Source organism: Notolepis coatsorum, assembly GCF_963971535.1.
Source record: "Notolepis coatsorum genome assembly, chromosome: 10".
Classification (NCBI taxonomy): Eukaryota; Metazoa; Chordata; class Actinopteri; order Aulopiformes; family Paralepididae; genus Notolepis; species Notolepis coatsorum.
The window spans coordinates 111,317,823-111,345,158 of record NC_140174.1 but is presented as its reverse complement, the minus strand read 5'-3'; the positions used below and the strand labels follow the sequence as shown (position 1 = coordinate 111,345,158).

Sequence of the window (27,336 nt, the reverse complement as noted above, 5' to 3'; positions counted from 1 at the left end):
TCTTCCTTCTCTCGCTGCATTTAAAAGTATGCTCTCCAACCACTTTGTGTCGACTTGTGTCTTAGCTGATTTTGTATAGTTTATTCTTATTTATTGTGCCTATATGTATGAAATTGCTGATAAACTGTTTTGTTTTGTGAGCCCGTCATCGCTGTAATAAAGATTTGAAATTAAGAGACTCATGTGGATGCAGGGTAAGTGAAGGACGTTGGACTCACTGTGAGCTGAGGCTGAGTGGCGAGGTGGCTGCTGAGAGCGTACAGAGACAGGACCTGTGTGGTGCGGAGGTCAAAGGCCTCCTGGAGCATGACCTCTTCAACAACAGCACACGCACCTGAGGAGAAGAGCCAGCTGTCAGGCACAGAACATCACAGCGGCCTTTTTTCTTTTTTTTTACAAGGTTAATTTATATTATTTCTGCTTTATTATGTAGGACAGTGAGAGTAAAGAGGGTGACATGCAAGAAGGTCAGAGAGATGAACCAGGTGAGACAGACAGAGAGATGAGCCACGTGAGACAGAGAGAGAGAGACAGAGAGACAGAGAGACAGAGAGACAGAGAGAGAGAGAGAGAGAGAGAGAGAGAGAGAGAGAGAGAGAGAGATGAGCCAGGTGTCGAGAGATGAGCCAGGTGTCGAGAGAGAGATGAGCCAGGTGTGTGTGTGACAGAGAGAGAGAGAGAGAGATGAGTGAGTGAGTGTGTGTGACAGAGAGAGAGAGAGAGAGATGAGTGAGTGAGTGTGTGTGACAGAGAGAGAGAGAGATGAGCCAGGTGTCGAGAGATGAGCCAGGTGTGTGTGTGTGACAGAGAGAGAGAGATGAGTGAGTGAGTGAGTGAGTGAGTGAGTGAGTGAGTGAGTGAGTGAGTGAGTGAGTGAGTGAGTGAGTGAGTGAGTGAGTGAGTGAGCGAGTGAGTGAGAGAGAGAGAGAGGAACCAGGTTATTAGTAGCCCTAGTTACAGTATATGTAGCTCTGGCAGGTGGAGCAGGTTAGTTATATGTAGCTCTGACAGGTTAGTTATATACTCGTACTGGCAATCGCGTCCCGCTCTTCACCATATTGAGATATACCTCATCTCCTGTACCTACTGTACTACATAACGAAAAACAAAACACCCTTGGACTTGACCAGGCCCCGTCCCAGTGACTTACCCATAAGACACCAGGGGTGGTCACACACGCCCTTTCTCTTTTTTCGTTTCCATCATGGCGGATGCTTTGCACCCTGTGTAACTAGCGTTATGAAGTGTAAAGAGAAATTGAACAATGCCGGAGATTTGCCAGCCCCTGGAATCTTCGGCATGTTCCAACGGCGCTCGTATGGGTTCTCCGGCTCTGCAGCTGGATGCATCTCGATGCATCTCCGCGTTGAGTCTGTCCTGGTGTTTCCTCGTCTTTGGCAGTAGTTCAAGGGACGACGTGCGATGTGTAGCTATCGAGCTAACTCGCACCCAGGTAGGCTCTGTGCCATCAGGCATTAACGCTGGTGTTAGTAATACTGCTTGTTGTTCTGTTAGACAACCGAGTTGTGTATCGGCGCAAGGGGCAGGATGTCTGGGTAAACGTCCCTCTGAGTTGAACGTGTTCCAGGCTATCCTGGAGCGCGCTGCTAATACTAATGCTATATGCTGGGTTACTGTGTTCTGTCCCCGCTGAGGGATGTCTTTCTGAAAGGTCTTCCCTCCTCTTAACCATTCATGCTGACGGTCAATCGGTGTTTACTGTTGGGAGTATTGCGGGGCTTGTTTACCTGTTCATGGGTGAATGGGCTGAGGTCTAGGGCTGGTGTGCTTTTGGTGAATATTATGAATGGTATGCAGGACTGGTATTCTCTGGTCCGCATCCCCTTAACGTTGTGTGTATGGGCTTGCCCATTCTACAATGTATTGGTGGTGTTTTTAGTTCATTTATTCATTAACCCCTTCAGGGCGCACACCACAGTTGAGGTTGCTGGTTGCAACCACCACTGGTGCTCAATGTTTATGAAGCAGGTGGCATCAGTCCTTTGCCTCTGGCATGTTGAAAACAGTGCCCCGCCCGGCCGACACTGTGAGGTGGGTCGGCCCGACGAGTGGCTGGTGGGCTGTTCAGCCTGTACCGCCACGGTATAGAATTGGCAGCGATTAGTAACTTTGTTCGACTTGCTGTTTTTTCTGTCAAAAATGGTGTCTGGTGGCGAGGCCATGAGGGCCAGCCGACGTCGAAACATCGCGCAAGGTTGTTGACGTTATTAGCTTTGACCTAGCCGCAAGCTATAACCGCAGGGAGGGCTAGGATGCTGTCAACGCTTGTTTACAGACATCTTGGTTGGATAAGTCTCCATTTGAGGGGGTGAGAAGTTAAAAAGAATTTTTCCCTCCTCAGGGCTCCCCTCTCCGCAGAGGATCTTTGGTCTTCCGCTGGAGCGCGGGCGGTATTTGTCCTAGGCCCCACACCGCCTCACGCCGCGCAGCCAGAGGTGAGAGCACGGCCTCGTCAGCGACTATGGCGAGGCCCTCGACAGGCGGCCATGTTTCCCCCGCCAGAGGTACCCTGGGCGTTGAGTCAACAGGTGTCCACAAGGCCGACAGCCTTGGCGGCGGAGGGATCGGCCATATTGGATGAGCACGGCCTGAGAAACCGTCGCCATCCTGCCGCGAGCAGCCCGCTCTCCGATCACTCCCTCCCCCAACACCAGCGGAAAAGGGGCTCTGATTTGTTTCCTTTGGCTGCGGGCCGCGAGCCTTCGTTGAAGCGCATGCGGCCCCACGTTTCGCTTCTCATGGGGACAGGGGCTGACACCCAGTTGATGGCTGAGCCTGGGTCTGTCCGTGAGAATGTTGTGCTGTCAAGTTTGGTTGAGCCTGGTGTTACGTCTGTCAACTACAAGTGTTGTCAGCAGGGGGGCTCGAGACCTTTTTTTTTAGGCAAACAGTGCAGGCTTCCCCGACCTCGCCAGGCCGGGTGTCACGTTGGTGCCTCCCACTCCCGCAAGATCGGCAGTGGTCTGGCAGGCGCGCGTGATTTGGGTGGTAGTAATATCACTGCAGGGCTACGGTGTGTAGGAACCCATGGGGGCCTCACACCTTGCATGTCCAGCTGCAGAACAACTCCTCAGCATGTTCTGGAGGGGTGTTCAGTGGGGGAGCTTTTGTCACCTAGTTTGATGTCAGCTTCCCCCGTATCAAACCGGCCCTTTCTGTCGGGGTCCCTCCTTGGGTGCGATTGCCTCGTGGGTAGTCAGGGTCCGATGTCCCGACTCCACGGAACGTTCTGCTCGCACGGTTAGCGGATCCAGGGTTGGCTACGCACAGCGGGTGGGACCGGGCCGCCTATCTATTAGGGCTGCAACGATTAGTCGACATAATCGACGATGTCGATTATAAAAAATAATCGACGAGGAATTGTTGCGTTGATTAGTCATACAAAAAAAAAATAATAATGATTATATATATATATATATATTTTTTTTTTTGCACTATCTATCTTTGTGAAAGTGGCTTCTCAGCTCTGGTCCAGCCAGCTGAAGACTTCTTAGCTTAACATAACAGACCGACAGTAAGTTTGGGGGAACTAATGGGATAACTGGGGATGTTGTTTGGTCCTGACAAGAGTCTCAAAGCAACTCTGAGGTCATGCTCAATGTCCAATCTGTTCCTCTGCTCTGTCTTCAGCTGGACCAGAGCTGAGAAGCCACTTTCACAAAGATAGGTAGTGCAAAATTTTTTTTTTTTTTTTTTTTTATATAATTGTTTTTCGATTAGTCGACTAATCGAAAAAATAAGACAGATTAGTCGACTACCAAAATAGTCATTAGTTGCAGCCCTACTATCTAGCATCACATATGGCTACAGCAGTATCATATGTCGAGGTAGATGGAGAGAACGCTGAGGCGGGGACTTGTATTTACACAACCCCACCCGTTTTCGGGTTTGGTACAGACACTATTGTCAGGGTCACCAGCAGTGACAGCTCTGGTCAACGAGATCCAATCTCTGTGGACGAAGCAAGCCATCGTCGTGCCGTTTTCCTCCCGGTATTCTCTGGTGCCCGAGAAATCGGGAGGGGGGGGGGGGGTGTCAGACCCATGCTGGACCGTTCCCATGGGAAGGTTCAGCATTTTTGGATCATCGCCTACCTGTTGAACACTGTCAGGTGGGGGCCTGGTTCTCCTCCATAGACCTGTAGGATGCGTATTCGCATCCCCGATCTTCCGTCCTAGGGCTTACCTACACTTCCTTTGCAGGGTTTAGCGTACCAGAGGCTGCCGTTCGGCTTTTCTCTGGCTCCCCGCATCTTCACCAAGTGCGTGGAGGCCGCACTGGGGCCTCTGCATCATCAGGGGTTACGAAGTGTATTCTGCCCTGACGACGTTCTGGTCCTTGGCGGTCAAGGTGGATCGTCAGGTCTCATACCAGGCAGGTGGTGGAATTCCTTACCAGCCTGGGGTTTGCTGTAGACTGGAAGTAGAGTACTCCTCTTTCCAGTCAACGGTGGAGTGCTATGGGCATCCCTCTCAGAGCGTGTTATCAACACACATACATATCAAATTGAGAATGTATTTATGTTTCATTTCTTATTTTCTTTATTATTTAATTTGCTACAATTTATAGTATATTCATTTTGACGTCTGGTTATATATGGTGTCCCGTTAGGCTGCTGTCGCGTTTTTACTTTTGGGACTGATTACGACACCTGCGAGCAAGCGGCAGGGATGGTCGGAGTTGTACAGGCTCTCCTAATTCTAAGAGTGTACCACTATCAAGACTGTTGCCAAGAACAGAAGAATAAGACCCCTTTTATGTAGCATGCAGCCAACGAGGTATTTAATGTTTGTTTGTATTTTGCTTTGCTGACGTGTTGTTTTCATACTGTGTATATTATTGTTTGTGTTGACCTGACGCGACTTATGTTTTCTGTTTTAAGTTTTCACAGTGGATTGGAGGTGGATTGGAGGACCAAGCCTTTAATAAACCCGTAGAAGGAAACCACTTGTGTCTGCTGTGCTTGGGAGGAGTTATAGTGAAAACTCGACTGTTCATCGACGCAAGTGGGCGATGAAGCAAGTCCAAGTTTAAGGCCGGCGTCCAGCGGACTTTCCCCGACAATTGTTTGCTGCGCTGCCTGCGCACCGTCATCAAAGGACAGATGAGTCACGAATAGGGATGCCCCGATCGATCGGCCACCGATCGTTATCGGCCGATAATCAGTATAAATATGCGATCGGTGATAATGCTTTATTTTCGCTGATCGTCAAAGCCGATCTCACTCGCTGTCGCTGAGTTCTGTCTCAGACACCGGGTGGTGCGGCGTCTGCTCATCCCTCCAGCCCCTCCCGCATGCATGTAAACACGGGTCTAGTCTAGTGAGATGGGACACGGGAGGACGGCGTCTCCCTGAGCTAACGTTAGCTTAGCTACCGTTACAAAATGACCCAGTCAACTATTCACTTTTAGTTTAATACATGATGAGGCATTGTCTAACCGAACGGTATCTAGCCGGCCAGCTACCGATAGCTCCTGACATCAACAAACGCTCCATCAAGTCTAGTAGAGACATGTATGATACCTGTTAGCTGTTAGCTCACGTTAGCGCAAGTTAGTTCACTGTTCAAAACGAAATGTCCCATTGAACTAAATAATTCACTGAGGCGTTGTATTAACGTTATATATCCGGCTAGCAGTAGCTACAGATAGCTCCTGATATCAATGTCTTATAACACTGATTCGATGCGTATTCGAGCTGAGGGCTTGCTGAGCACAGTTAAGTAACGTTATACCAATAGGGTCCAGGTGCAGCGCCGGAGAATCCTGGCCGTAGCTCGAGGCTACTCGAGTATAGGTCCAGCTGCAGCTCCGGAGAATCCTGGCCGTAGCTGGAGGCTACTAGAGTACACACAGACAGTGGAGCTTGTTGCGTGGTGGCGATGTCTCGCAGATAATACAAGTACAAGTCTAATTATATAATATATATATTTTATAAAAAAATAAAAATAAAAGAATTTATATAAAATAAATTTTAATTTCTTTTAATCAAAAACGATCGGTATCGGATCGGTATCGGCCGATATGGCTCACGACGATCGGTGATCGGTATCGGTGGCAAGAAACGTGATCGGGGCATCCCTAGTCACGAACAATACGCACTACACGCATAAACACAAAGAAGTAAGAAGATGCACACAGTTTAATGAGCAGCGTTTCAAGATAAAGCCATAAAGGACTTGGACATTATAAATTAAGAGTGGTCAGGCCAAGAAGAGGGCTTTTGTAAACGTTTCTATAATATATTTGTCTGTGAATTCTAATTACTGTGGTGTGCGTGCTAAACGTTTTGACTTATTTGCCTATATAATTTAACTGAAGCTAACCATTTGTACACACATTAAGGTGTCAACGTTAAAGTGTAAATATATTTTCTGATTGAACACCCATTTCTAATTTAAAGTGTGTTTTGGAAATTATAACCTATAAAAGACACTTATAATTTATAGGTGAAGGCTATTATAGGCATTTAATATTTATGTTTCTAAGTGTTCTGAAGTGCTTAATATATATGTAGAGGTTATTTTGAAAGCCAATTGAATTAAGCAATTTGATTTATTTGGATAGTACTGCATTTAATTCAAATTTGAGTACAACAAATGTTAAAGGTTTAAAGGTGTATTTACTATTTTTTCTTTACAAATTTTGGTAAATTTAAAGTAGTGATTTACAATGACAGAGCCAAGTGAGCCTGCAATTGAGGTAGGGAATAGTGTTAGGGATAGTGCAAATTCCCAAGACCGACCTGAAGAAGGTCAGGTAGAAGGTGCTGAAGCCCAGCACGAGGAACCAAAACGATCTCAAAGAACCAGAACTCTAACAGAGAAGGGTAAAGCAATGCAGGAGGAAAAGATCAAAGCGCTTCAACAAAGATTCAACTACATTTACAATAAATGGAGGACACAAGTTAAATCTTCTAAAGGTCCGTTATCACAATCAACAGAACATTTGTCTAATGAGCTGCTTACAGATATCATTACAGATGTCACAGGTCTTTCTAATGATGTCCAGCATATTTATGATGAACTACGTGACATCTCAACTCCAGACCAGGACACACGTCTAAGAGTGGATCTGTGTGCAGGGATTTCTGAGTTAATTGTGTCCAGAGCCACATTTAGACTGGGGGGAAGTGTGTTAGAAGAAGGAGAGAAAGAGTGGCCAGAAGCAGGCTCTCTCTTTGACTCAAGCACCTATAAATCTGGTTCTGCCACTTCTTCCAGGAAAGGCACCTCAGTGCGTTCAAGCAGATCTTCTGTAAAGCGACGAGAAGCTGTCGCTGATGCTGCTGCAAGCCAAGCTGTTCTGGAAGTGTTAAAATAACAAGAAAAAGAACAATTGGAAATGCAGTGCCTAGAAGCAGAAGCTAAAAAGAAGCTAGCTGATCAAGAGGCAGCAGGCATAAAGCGTCGTTTAGAACGAGAAGCAGAAGAGGTTAAACGTCGTTTAGGACAAGAAGCAGAAGAGCTTGAACGAAGAATAGAGAGAGAGGAAGAGGAAGCTAAATTTAAAGCTCAACTGGAAGAAGAACATGGAGCTATACAAAGGACTCTGGAGGAAAAACGGAGAAAGATACAGCATTTGGAGGCAGTGAAAGGTCTTAATGCAGCACGAGCAAGAATTCTTGTGTACGATCAAGTGGAGGCCACAGAAGAAGAGCGGAAAGACGTACTAGAACATGAGAGGTTGCAGACAACAAAGTGCCTGCTCCCACAAGTCCTCTGTCGCTGTATACGTCTCCCGTACCACAAGTTATGACCACCTCCTCAAATGACAGTACAGCAGAGCTTGTTAAGATGCTGGCAGGTGCTTTAAGTGCCAACAGAATTCCAATTCCTGAACCTTCATTATTCAGTGGGGACCCATTGAAATACAATGACTGGAAACTTTCCTTTGAAATACTGATTGATCAGAAGAGCATTGAAGACAAGGAGAAGATATACTACCTCCGTAGGTATGTAAGTGGACAAGCTAAGAAAGCACTTGATGGCTATTTCTTACTCGGAACCAAATCTGCTTATGTTGCAGCATGGAAGATTTTGGAGGAGAGATATGGAAATCCATTTACAATAGCAAAAGCATACAGAGACAAGCTCCAAGCATGGCCCAAGATGGGATCTAAGGACAGCTTTGAGCTCAGAGAGTTTGCAGACTTTCTCAGGAGTTGCGAGGCTGCCATGGTCAACATCAAGGCATTGGACATTTTAAATGACTGTAATGAAAACAGGAAAATTCTTTTAAAGTTGCCTGATTGGCTAACAGCGAGATGGAACAGGGTGGTTATCCAAGAAGAAGAAGAGCGTAACCAATTCCCCTCCTTTAGCCAATTTGTAAAGTTTCTGACAAGAGAAGCGAAAATGGCCTGCAACCCTGTTACATCACTACAGTCACTGAAACAAGGTGAGACTGAAAAAACAAAATGCCCAAGATATCAAAGCTTTGAAGCAAAGGCACTGACCACATGTTCCAATGAAAAGACTGTCATAACATGTATTTTCTGTGAGAAGTCAGGGCATACTTTGCATAAATGCAGGAAGTTCATGGAGAAAACTGTTTCAGACAGAGTCAAATTTGTTCAAACCGGAAAGCTATGCTTTGGTTGTCTCAAGTCTGGTCACTACTCAAAGAGCTGCAACAGTAGGAATGTTTGCGACATGTGCCACAAGCAGCATCCTACATGTCTGCATGAGGAGCGAGCCAAAGAAGGACAAAGACCACCACAAGCTAAGCTAAATGAAGACAAGCCATGGTACAAAGAAAGACCCCAATCGGCACAATACAAGGAAGCAGCGACAACCTCTACTTCACATAGAGTAATACTTCATGAAGCTAACACACAAACAACTGCAATAATTCCTGTCTGGCCTTCATTCACGACTCAACAAACACAAGAAGTCCTTGTTTACGCTCTGTTGGATTCTCAAAGCGACACAACCTTTGTTATAAGGGAAGTAGCAGGAGCGTTGGAAGCAACCAAAGTCAAGGTCAAAGTCAAGCTCTCTACTATGACCTCAAGAACCACAGTAGTAAGCTCTGAAAGAATAGACAACTTACAAATCCGTGGCTTTTACTCTGGTAAGAAGATATTGTTACCACCAGTCTACACGCAGGATTTCATTCCAGCCAACAGAACACACATACCAACAGATGGAACTGCAAAAGCGCTGTCCCATCTAGAGCACCTCCAAGGAAAGATTGCACCTATGCAGGACTGTAAAGTGTCTGGCGAAGAAAGTCAGCCTTATGCACAGCGTACAGACCTTGGATGGAGTATTGTTGGCCATGGGAATCCCTGTGTAGACATCGGAATCAGCCATCGCATAGTATTGAGACGAGTAACAGCAGGTGCGAAACGTTCTGTTAATCTCAAAACTGAAGTACACTATGTGAGCCGAACCCAAGTAAAAGAAATGACTCCCTCAGACATAAGAGTTCTTGAATCAGACTTCTCAGAAAGAACTGGAGAACATGACCCTGTGTCTCAAGAAGATCTCACGTGCCTGTCGAAGTTGAGAGAGACCATCACGCAAAAGAACAATGGTCACTACGAAATGCCGTTACCATTCAAAGAAAAGAAAAGGAAAAAGAAAAAACGACCTGTCGGAGAACTCAAGGTGGGAGAAATGAAGAAAGATAATCCTGAACTCCACAAGGCTTTTGTGTGCAACACTAAAGCAAAGGGAAACAGATCATTATTGGATCGCCTACAGAGATTCTCGGAATGTGTCAAGTGTAGAAAGTACAGAAGATGTACTGAAGGACAAAGAGTGGGTGACTTACCACAAGATCGGAAGCAACTTCACCCTTCACTTACGCTGGCATAGACTGCTTGGCATAGACTGCTTTGATCCGATCTATGTGGAAGGGAGGAAGAATCTCAAAAGATATGATCTCTTACTTACCTGTCTATGTTCAAGGGCCATACACATAGGTGATTATGATATGACATAATATGATATGACAACTGATGCATTTATCAATGCCTTAAGAGCGTGCATTGCCATAAGAGGAAATGTTCGGCAAACAAAGTGGCACAAGGATAGAAGGAACTCGAAGGTCAACGACATTGTTCTTCTACAGGACGATCTGGCACCACATAATGAATGGAAGCTGGCCAGAATCACAGACGTCTATCCAGGGTCAGATGGTAGGGTGAGAAAATTGAAATCGCTGTTGAGTGACACCACCTTAAAAGGTAAACCTACAACTAAAAGAGTGTTCCTTGATAGACCTGTACTTGTAACGCTACTCGAAGCAGACTAATTTAATGTTTTGCCTGAAATTTATGTTAAATGACATTTACATTTAGTCAGTTAGCTGACGCTTTTATCCAAAGCGACTTACAAGTCTATCAGCTGGATGATCACAAGAAATGTTAATTTAGAAGTCAATCAAAATTATGTTCAGAGAAATCCGTGTGTGCGATTTGGTGGGAGTGTAACTGTGGCCATTATATGGTTTCATAATTTATATGTTATTTCAGTTTGTAAGTGTAATATTTGAGAATGTATTTATGTTTCATTTCTTATTTTCTTTATTATTTAATTTGCTACAATTTATAGTATATTCATTTTGACGTCTGGTTATATATGGTGTCCCGTTAGGCTGCTGTCGCGTTTTAACTTTTGGGACTGATTACGACACCTGCGAGCAAGCGGCAGGGATGGTCGGAGTTGTACAGGCTCTCCTAATTCTAAGAGTGTACCACTATCAAGACTGTTGCCAAGAACAGAAGAATAAGACCCCTTTTATGTAGCATGCAGCCAACGAGGTATTTAATGTTTGTTTGTATTTTGCTTTGCTGACGTGTTGTTTTCATACTGTGTATATTATTGTTTGTGTTGACCTGACGCGACTTATGTTTTCTGTTTTAAGTTTTCACGGTGGATTGGAGGTGGATTGGAGGACCAAGCCTTTAATAAACCCGTAGAAGGAAACCACTTGTGTCTGCTGTGCTTGGGAGGAGTTATATTATATGTACTGTATAACTACATATTATGTAGTCAGTCTATATATGAGAAATGTTGAATGAAAAAAGTTTCAGAGCGTCTTACTTTTGAAGTCTTCATCTTTGATGTAGGAATCAAGGAGCAGATTGAAGGAGAAGTCGTCTGGGAAGATCCCATACTGAACCTGAACACAGCAATGGAAATAAAGACTATTTTTATGTCTCATCATCACTTATCATCATACGTTCAGGTAAAGGTACTTTCAGTTTTACCATGGTACTGGCCACTGTATAAATAATTCAAGTCAAGTCAAGAGTTTTATTTGTCACGGCATACAAGGCATACAGTGAAAGAGATAAATAATTACCATGTACCATACTACCGTGGTAAAGGTTTGCCACCGTGGTTACCTTAAAGCTGAGTTTAGAGTGAGTTTACCTGCCAGGCACAAATAGTAAGTAAGTTCTGCATCACTTTTCAAGCTCATGCACAACAAATGTTTTCCATAGACGCCCAGAGGCACCAGCAGCGTTAACACTGAGTGCCAGCAGGGGGCGCACGATTTATCGTTTGAATGCCAGCCGGTTGAGACTGATTTTCCGATATTTCATCATTTTCGTGGAGCTATTTCTATATTCTATATTATGGCTATGTGTCTAATACGCCCGTCGTTTATCAAATTTAGCTCTTCCAGACATTTAAATGAAAAACTATTTATTGTTTTTAATAGACCTCCTGTTCACTATAAAGTGCCACGTTTTGATATATTGAGCTTTAAACTTTAAGTAAAAATAATTTGGAACACGCAACCTAAAACCCCTTCCTCTCCCAAACCGTTCCTGCATTTGTTTTATGTATTGTATTTTTTACGTTTAAATATCAACATTATCTGTCCACCCTCAGGACATTTACTATCAATATAATATACTTGTCTGACTTCATCATATCTTTTCAAATGCACACACACAGTAGGGAGAATGCCCCCCCCCCCCTTCTTCCCAGTCCCCACTCTGCTGTTCTCCGTCGCTCTGAACAGGGTTTTAGCTTGTTGTTAGCTTATGCTAACGTAACGTTAATTCCGGTCTTAAACACGACGTGGTCATAAAGGAATGGCGAGGATTGCAAAGCATGTTATATGCATTTGACCCGTTGCGGAATAAAAAAGCAGGGATTTGTTTTGGGTCGCGAAATAGGCACACTAGCCTTGCTATGTTGCAATGTGCGTGTTCCAGACGCTACTGCTACTACTGAGACGAGTACTGCTGTGTGCTGTGGAGCCGAGCGGATATGAGTCACGACACCACGGGATTTTCAAAATAGTATGGATATGAAGTGAGCGTTGCTAGCTGCCGGAGCCATAGTTATTATAGCTGGAGCTGCGCTTAGGCGGAAATGAGACCCGCCACAGGATTTTCAAAATAAGAGTATCGATATGAACCGAATGCCTATTGCACCAGTGCTACTGAAGTAAATCCATTCATCGCACAGACCGATGTTGCTGTAGCACGTGCGATATATATCTTGCACTGTACAGCCCTGGGCTAGATTGATGAAAAATGAATGGAAATCGCTAATAAAATAAATAACGATTAAAAAACGAGATTTCTCGTCCTCAACGCATGGCATGAACTAACGAGATTTCTCATGGCTGGCACTCAAAGTGTTAAGCTGAATTAAGAAACATTTATTATTTTCAGGGAAAAACAGTTCGTTTTCAGATGAGACTCCAGGATCACCTCTTGGCAGCCAAAACATCTGATTGGTTACTGATGCAGGGAGCTTTTGGCCAAGTGGTGTTCCTGGGTCTCGTCTGGTCAATGTTAGCATGGTGTTATTCACCGTCAAAAATAATGATATTCTCCTTTGGTTCATTACAATTTACTCAAGCATAGTAACAGACCCAATATTTCTGACACTGGGAATACATTCCCTGAGGTCCATAGATGTCCCTAGATACCAAGAACATGCAAATGGGCCATAGAAGTGGAGCAATCTTCCATTTACTTGGGTATGTACTTTTAGGTGAATCTTCTGAAAATAGGGTTAGGGCTTAAGAGGTTAAATAATACCATGGTATACACTAGGGCTGACCCCTATTAGTCGACTAATCGGTCGAAAGGAGCCGTAGTCGACTGGCCAACCTCTTATATAAAATATATAAAATATATAAAAAAAAGAAAAGTATAATTTTTTATTTAAATTTTTTTATCATTCTTTCCAAAAGAAAAGAGGCCTAGAAGCGTGGCTAACGCTAATGGCACGCATACCAGAGGCTAACTGCCTACGAAAACAGGCACAGAGGCACTGAAAGAGGATTTCACCCGTCTAATGAACACACTAGACTAGACAAATATCAAGATGTATCCATCAGTGAACCAATTGCATGCTTTTGCAGAGGACAAGAAGCCTTCAGTCGACTCCTTCAGACATTAAGCACCCCCCACAGCCCAAATGGAATGATAAAAAAATAAAAAAATAAATAAAAAAAATATATATATATATATTTTTTTGTCGACCGATAGTCCACTAACAGCAAATTTTGGCCACTCATAGTCGACCATCCAAATCCTTAGTCGGGGACAGCCCTAGTATAAACCAATGATACCTATGGGTAATATTATAGTATTTACTAGGGATGTCCGATATTATCGGCCGATATTGGTATTAAAATGTAATTATAATTTTTTTTACATTTATTTAACCTTTATTTACCCAGGCAAGCAAGTAAGAACAAATTCTTATTTTATTTATTGTCAAAAGTATGCATAATATTGTGTTAATTCCACAACAAGAGATATGTAATGTTAATTACCTGAAATTATTCAGTTTTTGGGGGGGGGGGGGGGGGGACCCCGCATATATCGGTATCGGTTGATATCGGTATCGGATTATTGGAGTTGGGGTATATCGGATATCGGTAAAAAAGCCAATATCGAACATCCCTAGTATTTACCATCATCGTAGGGAGCAAGAAATTATGGAAATACCAGGATACTGTTTTAGAAATATCATGATACTGTTTTAGAAATATCATATTTTTTTTGAAATATCAGGATACTGTTTTAAAAATATGAGTATACTGTTTTAGAAATATCATGACACTGTTTTTAAAATATCAGGATACCGTTTTAGAAATATCAGGATACCGTTATAGGTTTAGGTTAGGTTTACTTTATTTGTTCAAGGGGGACAGTGTAATTAATAAAACATTTTACAGATGTAAATGCACCCAATTTTAGAAATAGAAATATCAGGATACTGTTTTAGAAATATCATGATATACTGTTTTAAAAATATGATACCTTTTTTACAAGGGTCGTCCAGAATTGTCACATTTGTGCATCCGTAGTATTCTAAGATAAGACAATATATTCCTTTATTGATCTCCTTGGGGAGAAAGATAAACAGTATAAACAATATAATAAAAAAACAACATGAGAAAAATAAACAGTGTAAACAACATAATACATTTTTTAAGCTCTGAATATAACATTTGTAATATATACTCAATTGTACCTTGTTCTTCAGAGAGTGCAGTGCAGTACTTTGTACTTTGTTCCTCAGAGTGTGCAGTGCTTTGTACCTTGTTCTACAGAGTGTGCAGTGCTTTGTACCTTGTTCTTCAGAGTGTGCAGTGCTTTGTACCTTGTTCTACAGAGTGTGCAGTGCTTTGTACCTTGTTCTTCAGAGTGTGCAGTGCTTTGTACCTTGTTCTTCAGAGTGTGCAGTGCTTTGTACCTTGTTCTTCAGAGTGTGCAGTGCTTTGTACCTTGTTCCTCAGAGTGTGCAGTGCTTTGTACCTTGTTCTACAGAGTGTGCAGTGCTTTGTACCTTGTTCCTCAGTGTGCAGTGCTTTGTACCTTGTTCTACAGAGTGTGCAGTGCTTTGTACCTTGTTCTTCAGAGTGTGCAGTGCTTTGTACCTTGTTCTTCAGAGTGTGCAGTGCTTTGTACCTTGTTCTACAGAGTGTGCAGTGCTTTGTACCTTGTTCCTCAGAGTGTGCAGTGCTTTGTACCTTGTTCTTCAGAGTGTGCAGTGCTTTGTACCTTGTTCTTCAGAGTGTGCAGTGCTTTGTACCTTGTTCTACAGAGTGTGCAGTGCTTTGTACCTTGTTCCTCAGTGTGCAGTGCTTTGTACCTTGTTCCTCAGTGTGCAGTGCTTTGTACCTTGTTCCTCAGAGTGTGCAGTGCTTTGTACCTTGTTCTTCAGAGTGTGCAGTGCTTTGTACCTTGTTCTACAGAGTGTGCAGTGCTTTGTACCTTGTTCCTCAGTGTGCAGTGCTTTGTACCTTGTTCCTCAGTGTGTGCAGTGCTTTGTACCTTGTTCCTCAGAGTGTGCAGTGCTTTGTACCTTGTTCTTCAGAGTGTGCAGTGCTTTGTACCTTGTTCCTCAGTGTGCAGTGCTTTGTACCTTGTTCCTCAGTGTGCAGTGCTTTGTACCTTGTTCCTCAGAGTGTGCAGTGCTCTGTACCTTGTTCTTCAGAGTGTGCAGTGCTTTGTACCTTGTTCTTCAGAGTGTGCAGTGCTTTGTACCTTGTTCTTCAGAGTGTGCAGTGCTTTGTACCTTGTTCCTCAGTGTGCAGTGATTTGTACCTTGTTCTTCAGAGTCTGCAGTGCTTTGTACCTTGTTCCTCAGAGTGTGCAGTGCTTTGTACCTTGTTCTTCAGAGTGTGCAGTGCTTTGTACCTTGTTCTTCAGAGTGTGCAGTGCTTTGTACCTTGTTCTTCAGAGTGTGCAGTGCTTTGTACCTTGTTCTACAGAGTGTGCAGTGCTTTGTACCTTGTTCCTCAGTGTGCAGTCCTTTGTACCTTGTTCTTCAGAGTGTGCAGTGCTTTGTACCTTGTTCTACAGAGTGTGCAGTCCTTTGTACCTTGTTCTTCAGAGTGTGCAGTGCTTTGTACCTTGTTCTTCAGAGTGTGCAGTGCGCTGTACCTTGTTCCTCAGTGTGCAGTGCTTTGTACCTTGTTCTACAGAGTGTGCAGGCAGTGCTTTGTACCTTGTTCTTCAGAGTGTGCAGTGCTTTGTACCTTGTTCTACAGAGTGTGCAGTGCTTTGTACCTTGTTCTTCAGAGTGTGCAGTGCTTTGTACTTTGTTCTTCAGAGTGTGCAGTGCTTTGTACCTTGTTCTTCAGAGTGTGCAGTGCTTTGTACCTTGTTCCTCAGTGTGCAGTGATTTGTACCTTGTTCTTCAGAGTCTGCAGTGCTTTGTACCTTGTTCTACAGAGTGTGCAGTGCTTTGTACCTTGTTCCTCAGAGTGTGCAGTGCTTTGTACCTTGTTCTTCAGAGTGTGCAGTGCTTTGTACCTTGTTCTTCAGAGTGTGCAGTGCTTTGTACCTTGTTCTTCAGAGTGTGCAGTGCTTTGTACCTTGTTCCTCAGTGTGCAGTCCTTTGTACCTTGTTCTTCAGAGTGTGCAGTGCTTTGTACCTTGTTCTACAGAGTGTGCAGTCCTTTGTACCTTGTTCTTCAGAGTGTGCAGTGCTTTGTACCTTGTTCTTCAGAGTGTGCAGTGCGCTGTACCTTGTTCCTCAGAGTGTGCAGTGCTTTGTACCTTGTTCTACAGAGTGTGCAGTGCTTTGTACCTTGTTCTTCAGAGTGTGCAGTGCTTTGTACCTTGTTCTACAGAGTGTGCAGTGCTTTGTACCTTGTTCTTCAAAGTGTGCAGTGCTTTGTACCTTGTTCTTCAGAGTGTGCAGTGCTTTGTACCTTGTTCTACAGAGTGTGCAGTGCTTTGTACCTTGTTCTACAGAGTGTGCAGTGCTTTGTACCTTGTTCTTCAGAGTGTGCAGTGCTTTGTACCTTGTTCTACAGAGTGTGCAGTGCTTTGTACCTTGTTCCTCAGAGTGTGCAGTGCTTTGTACCTTGTTCTTCAGAGTGTGCAGTGCTTTGTACCTTGTTCTACAGAGTGTGCAGTGCTTTGTACCTTGTTCCTCAGAGTGTGCAGTCCTTTGTACCTTGTTCTACAGAGTGTGCAGTGCTTTGTACCTTGTTCTACAGAGTGTGCAGTGCTTTGTACCTTGTTCTTCAGAGTGTGCAGTGCTTTGTCCCTGGCGTCGTACTTCAGACACTGTCTGATCCAGCTGTGGACGGTCCAGTCTCTGAGGTACCAGCAATTTGGACTGTGGCGAAACCTACACAAGAAGAAATTAGATCAGATCAGATTAGACAAGATTAGATTGGATTAGACTAGGTTAGATTGGACAAGATTAGATTTGACACTAGACAATATTAGATTTGATTAGATTAGACTAGATTAGATTATACTAGATTAGACTATATTCAATTAAGACTCAATTATATTATATTAGACTAGACTAGATTAGATTATACTAGATTAGACTAGGTTAGATTCGACTAAATTAGACTATATTCAATTAAGACTAGATTATATTAGATTATACTATATTAGATTTGATTAGACTAGATTACATCATATTAGACTAAATTAGGCTAGACTAGATTCGATTAGATTCAAATGTAATGTCATTATACAGCACAAGTACAGTACAATGAAAAGAAGTTTGGCATCCGACCAGAGTGCAAATGTAACAGTAAAGTGCATCAGTAATATACAATAGGTGTAGGTGATTAAACTGGGTATAAAATACATACTTATATCTTGATTGTTTCATTTCAAGTCGATTGTGGTGGTGTACAGAGCCACAATGATGTCAAAATATTTATGGTCCTGTACATTCAAGTTTACTTGCGTTTTATTTGCCCTATGCATGCACACTGGAACCAGGCTAAAACATTCACTTTGTGTTATGTGATACATAGCTTTTACCATGGTAGGACCATGGTGAATTATTTATACAATAGCCAGGACCATGGTAATACTGAAATTACCACCATACTACCATGATACCTTTTGTGCGTATTTATGAAAAAACCTTCAACTGATTCTGGGAAGAAAATGTTCCATGAAAAAAGGAAATTAAATACTAAGATAAGATAAGATAAGATATTCCTTTATTGATCCCTTGGGAAAATTGAGGCATCATACTGTAGCAACATGGGGGAGGGAGAGGGGGGGTACAGGTATGGGCAGGGTAATAGTAGAAAGACATAAATATAGAATTTTAATCTGAATATATACTATGAGTAAGAGTAAAAGTAAACAGTATACACAAGCTGCAGTATATAGAAGGTACCCTAACTGGCATGATATACATCATACGTATGCATGTGCGTGTGTGTGTATGTATGTATGTACGTGTGTGTGTGTGTGTGTGTGTGTGTGTGTGTGTGTGTGTGTGTGTGTGTGTGTGTGTGTGTGTGTGTGTATGCATGATGTGTGTGTATGTGTGTATGTATGTGTGTATGTGTATGCATGTATGTGCATGTGTGTGTGCATGTGCATGTGTGTGTATGTATCTGCGTGTGAATGTGTATTTATGTGTGTGTATGTATGTGCGTGTGTGTGTGTGTGTGTGTGTGTGTGTGTGTGTGTGTGTGTGTGTGTGTGTGTGTGTGTGTGTGTGTGTGTGTGTGTGTGTGTGTGTGTGTGTGTGTGTGTGTGTGTGTGTGGTGAACAGGAAGGGGCAGTAACACAACAGAAACAAAGCCGGCAGCATGTGACCTACCAATCAAACCACACGCCTCTGAGAAAACAAAGTGACGTCATCACACAAGAATGAGCTCACTGAGCTTCTACAGAAGAGGCAGCTGATACACCTTTAGACGTTTCATTATCTAAGTATCACTGATCTTCCAGTAATTACACAGGGGCCAGTCTCACAGCTTGCGCTGAAATCAAATGTGAATTTGTGAAGTTTCTATGGTAGAGCTTGTAATTCAAGTTAAATTGTCATGTGATTACAGAGGTTTAGATGACACATGTGAGATTATAAACACAAAGTAAGGTTGGACCAACTTGTAAAGGTAGTATTGACTTGTAAAGGTACAGCAGTATGTACTTGTAAAGGTAGTACTTACTTGTAAAGATACTACTTACTTGTTACTTATAGAGGTAGTACCTACTTGTAAATGTAGTACTTACTTGTTACTTGTAAAGGTAGTGCCTACTTGCTACTTGTAAAGGTAGTACTTACTTGTAAAGGTAGTACTCTGCTTGATCAATCTCCTCTCTTGATGATATGTTGTCGACAAACTGGAAAAAATCAATAAAAATAAAACACAAACATGGTTATTACGTTTTGGGCACTGACAAAGGGCTAACCCTTTCACGGCAACAATACAGAAGGTTAACCCTTTCACTGCCACGTGACAAAGGGTTAACCCTTTCACAACCATCTGTAGTGTGGTAGTGAAAGGTTAACCTTCTGTAGTGTGGTAGTGAAAGGGTTAACCTTCTGTAGTGTGGTAGTGAAAGGGTTAACCTTCTGTAGTGTGGTAGTGAAAGGTTAACCTTCTGTAGTGTGGTAGTGAAAGGTTAACCTTCTGTAGTGTGGTAGTGAAAGGTTAACCTTCTGTAGTGTGGTAGTGAAAGGTTAACCGTCTGTAGTGTGGTAGTGAAAGGGTTAACATGTACATGGTTTCATGGGCGGCTACGTGGCGTAGTGGGCAAGGCGCTCGCCACGAAATCTGGAGACGCTGGGCTTGCCTGTTCGAGCCCAGCGCTCCACATTTGCTTTCAGTTTAGCTGGTCGTCCGTACTAATACACATTGGCCGTATTAGGGGGTGGGAAACTGATGGGTGGGGATCGGGCGTTGTGGACAGCGACTCCTACAGGTCGGTTGGTGCGCCTGCGCAGTAGAATCAGGAAGTGTCGGGGGCAGCGTGAGCCTCCCACGCGTTACTCCTCGCCACTGAGAGATCGAGCTGCGCAGGTGAAAAGATGCGACTGCTGTTACCTCAAGTACCGGAGGGGACTTGTGCTATGTATGACTTAGGTCGCTTTCACACAGGGGCTGTTTGGTCCGGACTTTCGGACCAAAATTCGATAGTCCGGTTTTTCGGGTCTGTGTGAATGCGCGTCGAACTCGGTCCGCGGACCAAGCAGGCGAACTCTAGTCCGCCTGAAAACGTAGGTCTCGGTTCGGCTTCTTCGAACCAAACGCGAACCAAATATAGGAAGTGATTATTATTACCACTGCTCGCAGCACTCACTGCAAAACAAGCACACTGCATCTAATCTCTCTATCTATCTATCTATATATGTCTGTGCATCTTGGGAAGAAGGAAGAAAAAACGCGGCTTATTATTATTACCGAGGCGCGCGGCTTATTATATTATTAAAACAGCTACTTGTGGGCACTCATAAAAACACCGTGGTCTACAAGTTGTTTAGCGAGAGGATGGTGGTAATGTGCTTCAATAGAACAATGGATCAATGCCATGTCAAAACTCGGCTCCGCTGATCTGGAGGGCTCCGCAGTACACACAGACACACACACGCGCGCGCGCGCGCACACACGGGATCGCAGCCACACACACATTTCCACTGTCCAATAGACAAGCGCCCTTTTCGACCGTGTGACATTGTTCAGAAGGTCTCGGTCCGCCTCACAGATATCTGTGTGAAAGCAGGCGAACCAAATGAAGAATGCAACAATGTTGCAACTTCACCCCCAGAACCGCACAGAGTCCACCAAAACTATATGTGAAAGCGACCTTAGTCCACATTGCAGCCGGCTTGTGGGAGGCAAGAAACAGCGTTCGTGACAGGGGAGGGTTGAATTGGATGATACGAAATTGGGATGGGAGAAAATATAGAAAATGGGAGAAAAAGTGGATAAAAAAAAAAAAACATGTACATGGTTTCTTGAGTGCTGTTGCCACACTGTTCAATATCTTACCCGTGACACAGTGAGCGAGCTGACCGGGAATTTGCGGTCATATGTCTTGTCCATGGAGTTAGCTAACAGAGCTGTAGGGTAGAATAGGGGACAGGACAACAGATTAAAGAGCAGCACGGCAGATTAGAGAGCAGCACGGCAGATTAGAGAGCAGCACGACAGATTAGAGCAGCACGACAGATTAGAAAATATAACAACTAGGGGTGTAAAGGTACACGTATCCGTACCGAACCGAACCGTTTCAGTGTGTATCGTACCGTACCGAACGGCTGTGTAGTGTACCGAACGAATACAACGGTCTAATCTAATATTATTATTATTTAAAAAACTAATTACAAAAACAAATTACAAGTCGATTATTAATTTCAATATAGAATATTCGTTGACAGCCCTACAAGTAGAATTAGTTACTGCACACTACATCACCCCTGAGTGGAACATGGAAAGCCAAACTTTCCCCCACTGTACCGAAAACCCGTACCGAACCTTGACTTCAAAACTGAGGTACGTACCGTACCGTGGTTTTTGTGTACCGTTACACCCCTAATAACAACAGATTACAGTAGAGAACAGGACAACAGTTTATATTACACAATATAACATACGGTATATGATTGTTTTAGTATTTTGATACCGATTTACATACTTCTGTCAGTTGAGATATAGATTAAAATAAACTAGCTGTGCTTTTTAAATCTGGAGCTGTGCCCCAGCTGGCAAATCCTTTATGGCTGTATGTATGTGCTTGTTGAGACACTGCCACCTTGTGGTGATTAGGAGCACTGACACAGCACTGACTGATGCAGGACACTGCCAGTTGATATAGCATTCATATTAATATAGCTGTTAAGAAATGCCACTTGAATGTGAATAGGCTGAAATGAAGCACATTCGAGTGAAATTTTAATGTTAATGATAAAGATTTAGATTGTTATTTCCACATTGGAGCAATGCATACTGTATACATAAAATGCAGCTTAAACTGTCATTGGGCACTCCTGCTGTGCTTTGTAACACCCATATTGTCTTGTATTTTATATTATTATTTAAAAAAATGGTCCTTAGCTCAATTTATTTTAATTAAAAAAAAATTCTTATGTACCTTAGATACTATTGTTACCTTGTGTGTATATATATATATATATATATATATATATATATATATATATGCTGTCAATTGATTAAAATATTTAATCTGATTAATCGCATGATTGTCCATAGACTTAACTCGTGATTAATCGCATTTAAAAAAAATATTGTATCTACCTTAAACAGATCTTTTTCAAGTTCCAAGTTTTAATACTCTTATCAACATGAGTCAACAAATGCTTGCTTTATGCAGCCATTTAACACAAAAGGATGACCCTCATGCATTGCAAATTTGCATCAAATTCAAAACAGAGTGATGCATAAAATAATAATTAAAAACAATGAATAAAGTGTGCATGAAATAATAGGGAAAAGAAAACGTTAGGAACTTGTTACATTCACCCACACAAGGGCTGATGACTCACACCCCCACCCCACCCTCTCTCTCTTTCTCTATATATCACACACACACACACACACACTTTGAGTCAGAAACAAACATAGTATCAATGAGAGTATCAATAATACACCTGAGTGAAGTCTAGTTAAAAAAAAAAAAAAAAGAAAAAAAAAGTAAAAAAGAAAAAAATCTAAAAAGTGAATCGTGAGTTTAAAAGAAATAGTGGCGTTAATAGAATCGGGCGTTAAGCGTTAATACCGCGTTAACTTTGACAGCCTTAATATATATATATATATATATATATATATATATATATATATATACACACACATGTATTTCATTAATCATTATATGAATACATTCATACCAATTATTTGCCTGTTCTATTCTCCATCCATCTATCATCCACAGCAACACTATATTATCACCGACATCCAGTTGGGGGATCCCCCTTTGAACAGCCCATCTGAGGTTTCTCTCCTCCATGCCGCCTGTGTCCCTATTACTAGGTTTTTAGTGAGTCGTTCCTTATCTTCATTGGGGAAAGGTTTTTTGTTTTTGATCTTTTTATTTTTATTATCTTTTTCCCCCTCCATTTTCCTCCGATTTTCTCCCATCCCAATGTTAGTCGTTATGCCAATTCCCAATCCCCTTCCTGGTCGCTGCGCACTTACCCCCCACAGTCGGTCTGGGAGAGTGGAGGCTACCACGTGCTTCCTCCGACACACGTCCAGCCAATCAACCGCTTCTTTTCACCTGGCAGCGCGGATTCTCACTGAGAGGGCGTAGCGTGTGGAAGGATCACACTATCCCACTCAAGTCCTATCCGCGCTTAGCAGGCGCCCCGACCGAACTGTAGGAGTCGCTGTTTACAACGACCCGGACCCACCCCGCCAGCTTCTCCCACCCTCTAATACTGCCAATTGTATTAGTGTGAACGGCCAGCCAAGCTGGTGACAACCCCGGAGCTGTGAGCTGGATTCGAACAGGCGAATCTAGCCGCTCCGGGGTTTGGTGACGAACGCAATCTCCGTTACGCCACCTGACCGCCCTGTTTTTGATCTTTTGTGATGTTTCTTCTTGACTTGTACAAGAAGACTTGTCCAGCCCACAGGGGCTATTCCATGTGATCTCTATACAAATACATTTGATTTGATTTGATTTGACACATTTTGGCAAATTTTTCCAAAATCCAGAGCCAGTGATGCGTGTTCAGTTCACCTAATGTCAATAATGTTTTTATTATTATTATTATTATTATTATTATTATTATTATTATTATTATTATTATTATTATTATTATTATTATTATTATTATTATTGTCTTATAGCGTCTTCGAAGGACACCTCTCATCCCAACCATGGACTGTTTGCCCTCCTCCCCTCCGGGAGGCGCTACAGGAACCTCCTTTCCAGGTCAAGTAGACTCAGGAACAGCTTCTTTCCCTCAGCTGTCATCTCTCTGAACTCTGTTGCCTATACTCAATGTATACCTACCTACTGCTTTCACTGTCTACCCATATACTCTGTATGATAGCATGTACATTTATATCTTTATATTTACCACATATATATATATATATATATATACACCCATATTTGTCTGAATATACCTGCATATAAACCCTCTATATACTAGCTTGTACACCTGCATATAACCCATAGCTCTGTATGATAGCATGTACAATAATGCTGTATATACCATATATATATATTTATTCTCACCGCATATTATAGCTATCCTCTGTCTGTACTTACCTGCACATAGTCCTTTACTATATCTATACTGTCGCCAAGTAGTAGTGGTTTCCAATATCTGTTCTGATTATGGAGTAAGTTATGATGTGAAATAAAATGCTAAGAAGAGTGTCATTCTGATTTTCAGGACTAAAAGTGATGAGGATATTTATTTTCGTTCTTTCTATCTGTCTGGGCAGGTGCTGGCCGCCTGCTGTAGTAGTAAATATTTGAGTCACATTATTACTGATCAAATGAGTGATGATGATGACATGTACCGACAGCGGCGTGTACTGTATGCTCATGCTGAGGAAGAAGTTTAATTTCTGCTCTGCTGGGGTGTAAGTTAACCTGTTTACTTTACTGTTCCATTTTCACTCTGGTTAGAAGCCAAACTTATTTGTGTTGTACTGTACTTGTGCTGCATGATGACAATACATTTGAATCTAATCTAATCTGTATCAGTGTGGAGAAGAAAAATGACACACAAACATATTTACCTAGAAGCAAACAAACAAAAAGACCAAAACAGTATGAAATCATTATGAAATCATTGTGAAATCGACCACGTCTTACCCAAGTTCTGCGGATCCTTCTCTTGTGCCTCCCAGAGTGTGGCGTCTGTGTATGCTGCCGACAGCAAGCATCTTCTGGCTGCAATGATGAACAATGACAATCACTTCTCTGATCAAGTTACCGTCTGGCTCATAGGAATCAACGGGCTGGCTAAATTACATACTTCTGATGGACAATAGATTGATTGATTGAAAACTTTATTAACAGATTGTAGAATGGGTATAATACAGTACGGTTCAATACACACAATTGTTAAGGGGATGCAGACCAGAGAAATACTTTTGTCTTGTTTACATCAGGGTCCCCCATTTTCAATTCATAATGACATACGCAACATACAGATATATATCATGACATAGAACCACGGTCTCTCTCTAGGTTCCCAAAAGGTTATGGTTTAGCTAACCTAACAACCAAGACATTATCCCTACTCTTACTAGATACGCTGCTGGCCAGTATGGCTTACTACCATAGTGTCTTTATACCTAGGCTGTATCACTGTACATATAATACTACAACTCTGTACATAGCCTTACTATTACTCAGTCAGTAGTACTAGTACCAATCTATATATTTTATATGCAGTTTAATCACCTGTACTATTGCACTTTACTGTTACATTTGCCCTCCGGTTGGATGTCAACCCGCTTTCCGTTTTACTGTACTTGTGCTGCATGATGACAATACATTAGAATCGAATCGAATCTAAAGTGAAGTGGAATATGTTCACTGTTTGCTAGCCGGTGGCTGGTTAGTTAGGACGACCAATAGCAAAGGAATTGCGACCGGAACGACAGATCAATCAAAACAAACTGTTCATATGATGTATTTTTGTCTGGATAAATAAGATAATTTACCTGTAAAGGTCGGATTAATACGTTTAACTTTGACAGCTGCAGTCAAGCAGCGCTGCAATACGGAGGCTGCCATCTTGGACGATACCATGTCCGACAGGAGCGGTGGGTTAATTTAGACTGGATATTTTTCTATCTATCATTCAGAATCTTATTTTGACAGTGCTAAACCTCTTAAAGGTTCGTGCAGTTCGTGAATATTCGTGCAGAAATGCCTATGTATTGTTAATCTCTTGTACACATAAACTAGTAAACTCAGCAAACATTAAACCCATTGTTTGTTTATACTGGTACGGTCCATGTGATTCGCGCATCATCTACTAAAGTGTCGAAATGAATGTTATGTATGTAAATGTAAATTTGCCTTCCCTATTTGAATATAATACTGACCTCAGATAACTAACTCTTTGTTTATGTGTGTGACACAATTTTCTAATTGCAGGGAGTTCTGTATCCCGTCAGCAGAGGGCGTTGTTAAGGCGAGCAGGAGGTGTCATGGTGAGAGTAGGGTCGAGCTGCAGACTCGGAGCCTCGGTCCAGATTGGGCACTTCCGCCCAGCCACAAGATTATTACTCCTGTGACAGGGCAATGCGCTGATTGGCGTAAAGTACGGAAGTATCTCGAATTACGTCTGACGTTTATGATAAATTCAGCAGCATGGGGAGGGCCGGGGGGAGGGGAGGTACAGGTAGTAGAAGACATAGAGGTACAGGTCACATAATTATAGTACAGTGGAGAAGTAAAAATAGAATAAAAAGGCAGTGTAAACAATATACAATATTATTAACTCTAATAATAACTCTGCATTCTGAGAACGGAATGCAGTGCCCGCAACGCGGGTTTGATTGATTGATTGATTGAAAAGTTTATTAACAGATTGCAGAATGGGTACAGTACAGTACAGCTCAATACATACAATTGTTAAGGGGATGCAGACCAGAGAAAGACTTTCGTCTTGTTTACATCAGGGTCCCCCATTTTCAATTCATCATAACATATATGACATACATGACATACAGATAGACAGTACTGTACAACTAGGTTAGGACATTTGTAGGGGCCAGTTTCGAATTGCAGTCTCACATAGGTGTTTTTTGAGAGTGTTTTTGAAGGTGGGTAGTGATTCACATTCCTTTACAGCTTTAGGCAGGTCTTGATTGATTGATTGATTGATTGATTGATTGATTGATTGATTGATTGAAAATTGTATTAACAGATTGCAGAATGGGTACAATACAGTACAGCTCAATAATACACACAATTGTTAAGGGGATGCAGACCAGAGAAAGACTTTCGTCTTGTTTACATCAGGGTCCCCCATTTTCAATTCATCATAACATATGACATACACGACATACAGATAGACAGTACTGCTACATCTATACATTTATGACATACCAGATTTGCAAATACAGTACTGTTTGTGATACAAAAAGAGTCCAGAAAAGAGAGTATATACATTTGACGTAGAAACTGTACATTGGAGGAGGTTGGGGTGGGGGGGGGGGACTGTACATTGGAGGTGGTTGGGGGGGGGGGGGGGGGGGGGGGGGTCGGGTGGGTGGGTGGGGGACACTGTACAACTGTACAGTACAAGCAAAACTGTACATTGGAATATTGACAACCATACTTGGTCATTTACTGTACATTGGAGGGGGTTGGGTTACAACACAGGAGCAGAGTATAAACAACAGTTGCGGGCACTGCATTCCGTTCTCAGAATGGATTTGACTCGAGAGAGATCATCAGCAGGCTATATATGATATTCAGACTCTAGATCTATTTGCAGAGCCAGATGAGATGAGGCAACCTGTGCGATTGGCTCTTGACAACTAATTTTGCACATACTGTATACAGTATGTGTGTATGCGCGCACTGCGCGAGGTGGCCAGAAGCGCGCAACTAGCCAACTACTATTATTACAGTATATTAATACAGTCTATTCCATT

At 42.5% G+C, this 27,336-nt stretch overlaps 1 protein-coding gene across 1 annotated transcript in view; it reads right to left on the bottom strand.

Moving 5' to 3' along the window:
- Positions 1–25,477, bottom strand: part of mrps27 (mitochondrial ribosomal protein S27) — a gene marked incomplete at its 5' end in the record, with an annotated part of 66,227 nt that extends 40,750 nt beyond the window's left edge. The window contains 7 exons of the mRNA XM_084323608.1: positions 219–334; positions 11,076–11,154; positions 16,985–17,099; positions 19,023–19,081; positions 20,731–20,801; positions 24,533–24,610; positions 25,390–25,477. Coding sequence (XP_084179734.1) covers positions 219–334; positions 11,076–11,154; positions 16,985–17,099; positions 19,023–19,081; positions 20,731–20,801; positions 24,533–24,610; positions 25,390–25,477 — 606 coding nt within the window. The remainder of the gene's footprint in view (positions 1–218; positions 335–11,075; positions 11,155–16,984; positions 17,100–19,022; positions 19,082–20,730; positions 20,802–24,532; positions 24,611–25,389) is intronic.
- Positions 25,478–27,336: the final 1,859 nt, after the last annotated feature.